At 39.0% G+C, this 8,443-nt stretch overlaps 1 protein-coding gene across 1 annotated transcript in view; it reads left to right on the top strand.

The window, feature by feature from the left end:
* The window catches only part of OXSR1 (oxidative stress responsive kinase 1), a 98,582-nt gene that overhangs the window by 62,232 nt on the left and 27,907 nt on the right, over positions 1–8,443 (top strand). The window contains exons 9-10 of the mRNA XM_004708579.2: positions 4,374–4,422; positions 5,144–5,209. Coding sequence (XP_004708636.1) covers positions 4,374–4,422; positions 5,144–5,209 — 115 coding nt within the window. The remainder of the gene's footprint in view (positions 1–4,373; positions 4,423–5,143; positions 5,210–8,443) is intronic.

The following is an 8,443-nucleotide window of genomic DNA, read 5'->3' on the forward strand; positions in this document are numbered from 1 at the left end:
CGGGCACCATCAGCTTTCTTCACCACATTTGCTTATTCACCCGCTTTGTCTTCAGCGGTTGTGTCGGGAAGGTGAGCATCATAGAATGCCATGAAATTGTAACTTTTTACGGAAGTTGGAAGCTCCATCTTCTCCCGGGGCCTGCTCATGGCTTTAAACTCCTGACTTCATGGTTAGCAGCCCAACAGGTAACCAGTGCACCACCATGGCTCCTATGCCATAACCCTAGCGATCTATTAATCTAGTTAACTTTCCTAGCTGATTTCATAAAAAGAAAATCTTTTTTTTTTCTTAAAGAAAATCACATTTTAAAAAGATAACAAAATAAGACACAGAAAAACCTCGATCCAAAAGAAAACCGAGGATAATGAAACTAAAACAAATGTGAACTAAGTCACAAGGGAAAGAAACTGTTAATGTGTGCCATGTTAACTGAACTGATCTCCAGCAGTGAACGTTCCACTCGTGTCTCCATGCGCGATTATGCACATCTGCAGTCAGGAATCTGGGAGTTCAATGGAGGCGAAACGTACCCAGGGATTCTGCAAGTGGATTTTGGCCTTTGACTGTCATCCATAGCCAAATGCAAACCAGGCATTCAGAAGTTAAGCTCTAATACAATCCCATCTCGGATCTGGAGTTTTTATTTACAATGCTTGGATCACGTGGTCATAGGCTTCTGTGTAGACTTAGCTGACTTCTTAGTGAGGTGGCTACTTACTTTTAAGGCTCCAGGCATAGTCCGGCACTGTCTGATTTCTTCACCACACTTTGCCGTGACACCCATATCTTCAGTGATCACTTCATAAGGGCAAGTATTGAATAGGTTCGTAGGTTAAGGTTTAGAATTACATGCAAGCTCAAAATCCATCTGTATATCTAAAGTGTATGTATATCCGTGATCCACTTTAGAGGCAGCATTATCGGCTTGTTGAAATGTAAGTAACCTCCATGAGATATTTGGTCATTCTAATAATAGTACTATCAATCTAGTTAGTGGTATAGAATTAAAAGTACTATTAAGCAAAGGAAAACATACATACTTTGGAAAGCTTTGTAGACTGAAATACAGAGCATGTTTAGTAATATGGGTTAAAAACAAGTAACTGAATACTGTTTATAAAAGCAACACAAGGCAAAAATTTCAGTCACACATTCACTGAGGCAAAACTGTCTGCAGGACTACGACACACCACAAAAAGCAAAGAAAGTATGACAAGGGCAGGTACATGATAGTGGTACATGACAATTATTGGACAACCTCAGAAGCAAGAGATTTAAACCAAAGTTCGCTGACTTCCAGATACTTGTGGGATAGCAGTCCCCTGCTTCTCACAGTAGGTTTATTTCGCTTTGAGTCCAAAGGAGTATTTCAGATCCTTTCATCTGCAACAGGTATGTGATTAAGGTAAAGTCTGTTTCCCCTCATGGGGTTTCCAAATCACAATCTGATGTGGCCTATGAAGAATGCTGGATGCCTTAAAAAGGCAAAACCTAAAATCCAGTTAGTGTATAGCACTCCACCATAGTCGCCTAGGGCTGAAGAGAATCTGGGCCAACAATGTATGCCTAGCAAGATACTGCTGGGCAGATTCTCCTCTTGGGAGACTGTGTAATGAATGCTTTCCTGGAATGCAGGCTGCTCCTCCTTGATTTACCCACCAGCAGAAGTGAGGTCCACCTTCTTGGAGACAGATGTATCCCCATCTCCTTTGGTTATGGATCCCCCTTAAGATACACTGATTACCATTACAGGAGTGTCTCTTACTCTGGGGTGACCATGGGACACTGTTATATGGCAAGATTTATTTGTGTCTTTTTTCTTAAATGGGGCTCCATCATTTACTTTTGGATATACTGGAAAGGGAGAAAATGCAAAGTTTATACTTGGGTTTTGTTCTGTTGTTTGTTTGGTTTTTTTTATGTTTTCCTATTTCTGGATAAGTACCATATATACTTGAGTATAAGCTGACCCAAGTATCAGCCAAGGTACCTAATTTTACCACAAAAACCGCATTTTAAAATGTGCTGAAAAACTCGGCTTATACATGAGTATATACAGTAGTTAGAAGGTAAGGAACCATGTGGTCTGCCAAGTTATTGACTAAAATGGAAACTCTCTTGTTAGAAGCACCTAGAAATAACAGGTGAAATATATCAAACTTTTTTAAAAGTCCAAAAGTGAGCTTGCAAAAAAGGGAGGTCCTGCAAGTCTGGCTAGACCAGAGGAGGTACACTGGTACAGATGGAAACTGAAAATACAGGGAATCCAGGATGGATGAGCCCTGCAGGACCAGTGCTGTGAGTGGCGAAACAGGGAGGGTAAAGGGAGAATGGGTAGAAAAGAGGGAACCGATTACAGGGAACTGTGTGTGACCTCCTCCCTGGGGGACAGACAACCGAAAAGTGGGTGAAGGGAGACGTCGGACAGGGCAAGGTATGACAAAATACCAATTTATAAGCTATCAAGGGCTCATGAGGGAGGGGGGAGCGGGGAGGGAGGGGAAAAATGAGGACCTAATGTCGGGGGTTTAAGTGGAGAGAAAATGTTTTGAGAATGATGTACAAATGCGCTTTACACAATTGATGTGTATGGATTGCGATAACAGTTGTATGAGCCCCTAATAAAATGTTTTTAAAAAAAAGGAGGTCCTCAGATGCTAGAAATAATGCGGGAAGTCATAAATTAGAGGAAAACATGAACTGATGTCGCAGCTGGCCTCAGTGGCAGGCTGTTTATTACAGCTACCTACGGTTACCTGCAGCTTGTATTTCTAATTACCCCCCATCCCCCAATTTACCGACATGTAGCACATCTTGAAACTCTGGTATTCTGGATAGACCAGAACATTGTACACTGGTACAGATAAGAGCTCTCAACACACAGGGAATCCAGCACAGATAAACCTCTCAGGACCAATTATGAGAGTAGTGATACCAGGAGTGTAGTGGGGAAGTGGGGGGGAGAAACGGGGAACCAATCTCAATGATTGACACACAACCACCACCCCCATGAACAAAGTAATGTGGGTGAAGGGGGACAGTGTAAAATATGAAAATAAAAATAATTTATAAATTATCGAGGGTTCATGAGGATGGGGGAGGGAGGGGGCAAAAAACAAAGAAACTGAAATTGTAGATGCTTATGTCTGATTTTTGTCCTGCTCCAGTGCAGTGGCTCAGTATCACAATTACTATTCTGATATATGGTAGATTTCCCACACACACACACCTGCCTTTCTCCCTCGCAGAATGTTTTTGTTTTAGATTAAGTGTACACATTTCCAGATAAACTTCCAGCTAATTTCTTTTCTAATTAAAAAAAAATCTGATGGTTATGGACACAATGTAAAACTTCTAGTTTAGGGAATACCTAATTAATTTTCATCTCATTACATTTATTATATTCATCTCATTACACATGTTTAGTTTTCATAGCGCTTTCAAAACGATTCTGTCTTTCAGCCTTTACAGTAATTCTCTAAGGCACTGGTTTTAAAGTTTGAGTGTGTGTTGTAACCACCAGGAGAGTTTTACTAACTACCAGCAGCTGGGTCTTCTCCTAGAGGTTCTGCTCTAATTGGTTAAGAGTGCACTCTGGGCATTGGGGAATTTTAAAACTCTCAGGAATTGTAATCTGCTCTTAGCCGGATAGTCCAGAACCACGGAGAAGTTGGGATTTCTGCGAGTGCACTTGTAGGGGTGTGGTGATGTCAGAGTGCATATTCTTCCCTCTGAGCCAGACCTCTTTTGAGAGTCAGTGAAATTGGCCTGATAGCTTTACTTGAAAACAAGAGGATGAATAGCCGAGTTGTAAACTGAGTCTAAATTTGGGGAACAAACTTAACTTTCAGAGTCTTTGATTTTGTAAAGGCAATTGTGAAGTCTACTTTTTAAGAATCTGTAGTTACCTGTAGGAAACAGCCCTGTGACAAAATACTTGGGCCATGTCTCCTCTTTGTAAGGTTAAATGTACTTTCATGATTTGATAGGACAGATACTCTATAATCTGATTCTTGCAGATATTACTGAATAGCAACTAGGAGGCAGCTTCCAAAAGTTAATTCCATTTTTTGAAGACCTCTTGTATAGTGGAAATCACTAAGAAACCAAATTTCGAGAAGAAACATTTTACAAGTGAAAAACTTCAAGAATCTACATAATTATTATCAAGCCATTCCCACTTGAGGTTTTTATTCTATTCAACATCTTGTACCAAGCTTATTCTATTTTTTGTATTTTTAAAAACGGGTTAAAAGGAAGTGAAGTAGTTGGGGGTTTGGTCTTACTGTTCACGAAGGTCATTTTTGAAGATGGGAGCCCACATTACACATGAATTAACTATAAAAAGTTTTATTTTCTTCTGATTTTAGACCAACAGCAGCAGAACTGTTAAGGCACAAATTTTTCCAGAAAGCAAAGGTAGGAAATCCCACCTTTGGTTATATGTGTTCATATGATGTTCCTCAATGCCCTACTTATGTTCAGAAGGTGCATTTCATAATAGTTGTGTTAAGATGATTGGAAGAATGCTAGTAAGGTCAATAATTGTTGAGGGAACTATAGCATTTTGGTAACATTAAATAAATTTAAATAGAAACTTAAATTTCATTCATATCCACCAGACCCACTGCCATTAAGTTGAATACAGCTCATAGTTACCCTCAATAAGGTTTGACGACTGTAACTCTTCACAGGGGCAAAGACAGCCTCATCTTTCTCCCAAGGAGAAAGGTTTGAACCACCAACCTTACAGTTAGCCCCATACCTAACCCACGTAAGTTAAATTTACAATATGAATGATGAATATTCAATTTGGCCACTGCATATCTGTGAAAAAATACTGACCTCTATTTTTAAGGTTGACAATGGTATTATTAAGTATCTTATTTTCCAAAGATGTCACCGTACATGGAAATGTGGAACCATGCCAAAGCAAATAGCTCGGTTCAGTCATCTCGGTCTCAATTTATAAGACCATTGGTAGGAGTAGTAATGTGCTAAAAAAATATAAGCGTAAACGAGCAGAAGTTTTTCTGATAGTTCTCTGTAAAATAATGTGTTATTTTTAAACTGTATTTCTATAAAATTTTCTTGGTTCATTAAAACTTCTAGTAAGAAAACACATTTTTTTCTTTGCCAGAATAAAGAATTTCTTCAAGAAAAAATACTACAGAGGGCACCAACCATTTCTGAAAGAGCTAAAAAGGTAAATGCGAATTGAAGACCATGTTTGTGGGCAGTTGCTAAGAGTACATGTACTTTATTTTAGGATTTGGAAAGTATGTGTTGAATGGTACGCATTTCAATCTTATCTGTAGTATTCTTTGATCCCTTAGCTTAGCAAATAGAAAGTATTTTGTTATACTAGAACAAAAAGATATGCTCTACAATTATGTGGACTAATTCTACTTAAACCACTATTTCCAACTACCAAAGTGAGTTGTGACTCATTTATATTATACCCTCTTATGATGCCAAAATTTTTATTGCTTTTACTTACGTACCCTAGGAACCTGGTTTTGTATACAAGGTGTTTTCAGAAAGTTCGTGGAAAACTAGTATTAAAGGACCATGTAATTTTTAATGAACTGTGTGAAGCCCCCTTCATATGTAATTTCTAAGAGTCTGGTCCTAATGTGAGCCAAAGCCAGAGACTGCATTCAGATTCTATTTTTGTTGTTAATAGGTACCCTCGAATCTGTTCCAACTCATAGCGACCTATGTATAGCAGAAACCCCACTGCCCAATTTGAGCAAAATGATCTTTAGGAGTTCTTCCTCCTAGCAGGATACATTTTTGAACCTTTGGAACAGTAGGGAGAGTAAAATGCTCCCTTTCCCTCACTCTTAAGTCTATGCTCAAAGCAGAATTACTCGATGTAAAATTACTCGGGCAGCTACTGCTGCTGCTGGGTTTGAACGAGAAGGTCAGTGATTACCATATCCTACAGTCACAGGCCAGCCCAGGGGATCAGGATTATGTGGCCTATTCTACTCCATAGATCTCGCTGCTTACGAATTCTGATAATACTTTTAAAAGATTGTTGATCAATAAAGACCCAGGAATGTATATTGAAGTGATGTTTTCCTAAAGCAGTGATAACAAGAGGAACCTGTCTACTGTGGTTGTAGGTAACCTGCCTACTGTAGGACGATAGCTATACCAAATCTGTTTACCAAGAGCTCTCTCTTTGGTTTTGAACATTTGATTGTGTTCTGAGTGAAAGTTGACATTCGTTGAAGTCCCCTCACCCTAACTTCTCCCTGCCTGGGTCACCCATTTTCCTTCGTCCTTCCTGCCTGTCCCTTCCTGCCTTCCCTTAGGCCAGTTTGCTCTCAGTTATTCTAAGGGGTATGTTTCTTATGGTTGTTATTGTTCACTTTATAGAACTAAGAGACTCTAATTATAGCTTACATGGCCACCTGCAAGCTTTCAACACCCCAGTCACTGCTCGCCAAAGTAGGTTAATAAAATATGATCTTTATGGACTGTATCAATTGATCTAGACGATCAAGAGTGCTTGAGAGACACCAACATGTAAATTTTGTTTTACGTTTACCTCCTGCCTCCCTTTTGGACTTTTTGTCTTTGTACCTCGGGGAAGGCATTTATGGAAGGGTTCTTTTTCCTGAGCTAGGGTATCCTTTCCCAGATGCAATTTCATCTGTGGTCGTAATCAGGGTCACCTATAGACTTTCACAACAGCAAAAACCAGTGTCGTCCTAAATACGTGGGGCATACTACATTTGTTTCCTGGGTAACCACTTAGCTAAAGCCTCATTTGACTCATTCTCCAACTTATTTCCCTACTTTATTCAAGTCTGAATCAAGTGCCACATTTTCAGAATAGTACTCTCTGACTTCCTTAACTAAAATGGCACCCTCATGTCTTAAAATTTTGTTTATTTTTCTGTGCCGTGGGAGCAAAAGTTTAATGAACACATGGACTTGTTCATAGCTCCTTAGTACGCCTAGAGCAATTCTTGATGTACAGTAAATACTTTCAATATTTATTCCTTAATAGGGTGAACTTTTAAAATCTTCGTTAATAGGGTGAACTTTTAAAATCTCTGTGGGAGGCATCTTTGTCGAGTATTTGCAGTCTAATTCATTTAAGAGATTTGAGCCAGAAAAAGATAGTGGAGCGAATGACTGATTTAATTCCACCTAAATAAAAGAACAATTAAAAATAGTCATTAACACAAAAGGACAAAGAATGAGAAAGTGACGGTAGCAACCAAAAATTTGAAACCAGGAAGCAAACGGTTGAGTAGGAAGTGACTTGGCGGAAGTTTGGGTTGATTTATGCCCTCTCAAAATATGTTACAGATATTAACCTTTATGCCTCAAATGGCTTCTCTTTGTTAGTTGTTAAGTGGATTAGTGTATGGTATACTTGTATTAATCTCCTGTGAGATAGCGATTGAAAGTCTGAATAACATAGTTAGCCACTCGTCCGCTCCCTCACTGAATGTCACACCCCAGAACATGTCCGGAGGTTGATTCTGCAGAAGCTAAAACCCCAGGGACGCCAGGCACAGGTCAAGATAAAGCTAACTTACTAAAACTGGACATTAAAATAAATGTTTATATTTACTTTATATTTAATATAAATAAAAATATATTTATGTTTATATTTACTGGAGATTGAGAATGCCTCATTTCTTTAACTCCTGGAACTCCAGCATCTAGCAATGTTCCCACCAAGACAGGGTATTGGAAAGTACTGATACTGAGTTTTCCTCAGTAAAACAGAGGAAATAGAGCATACAATAGAGCATATGCTCACCTTCCCACTTGAGTGTATTGCTTCCAATCAACTTAGTTCTTTGCTCTTAAATATGAGCAGAAAACTGAGATGACAGATTACCTACAGAAAACCTTACTGCAAAACGTAGTAGACAAAATAAACATACAAAGTTAAAAAAAATTAGAAGGAACTCATTATAATAAAAAGCATGAATCTTTTTAAGTTTTTTCATGGCTTTCGTGAAATATGACTTTGTTTTCATGAACATTGAATAGGGTACTCTTTAAAAAAGAGCATTTATGCCAAGATCATTTAATATGGAAAGAAAAGTCTTCTAGCCAAATGGTGCTGGGACAAATGGATATAACAACCCGCAAAAGAATAAAGTTTGTGCCCTTCCCAGTACCATACACATAACTTTGATGGGTTAGTTTAGTTCCCTCCTGTGTCACATCCTACCCCCTGGAACCTGATTGTGACCTTGTTTAGAAAAGGCATGTTTACTGATATAGTTGGTTAAGATAAGTGAGCCCTAATCCAATCTGATTTTTGTCCTTATAAGAGGAGAAAAAACAATACCCTCCCCCAGACTTCAACCCAGTGCTCCAAGGTGTGAAGACAACATGCCGGCGCGGAGTAGAGAACCAGTGGAGAGGTCTGGGGGGCTGGTCCCAGCACCAAATACTAAGT

Source organism: Echinops telfairi, unplaced genomic scaffold (genome assembly GCF_000313985.2).
Source record: "Echinops telfairi isolate 266 unplaced genomic scaffold, ASM31398v2 ScPeMD7_4225;HRSCAF=4972, whole genome shotgun sequence".
Classification (NCBI taxonomy): Eukaryota; Metazoa; Chordata; class Mammalia; order Afrosoricida; family Tenrecidae; genus Echinops; species Echinops telfairi.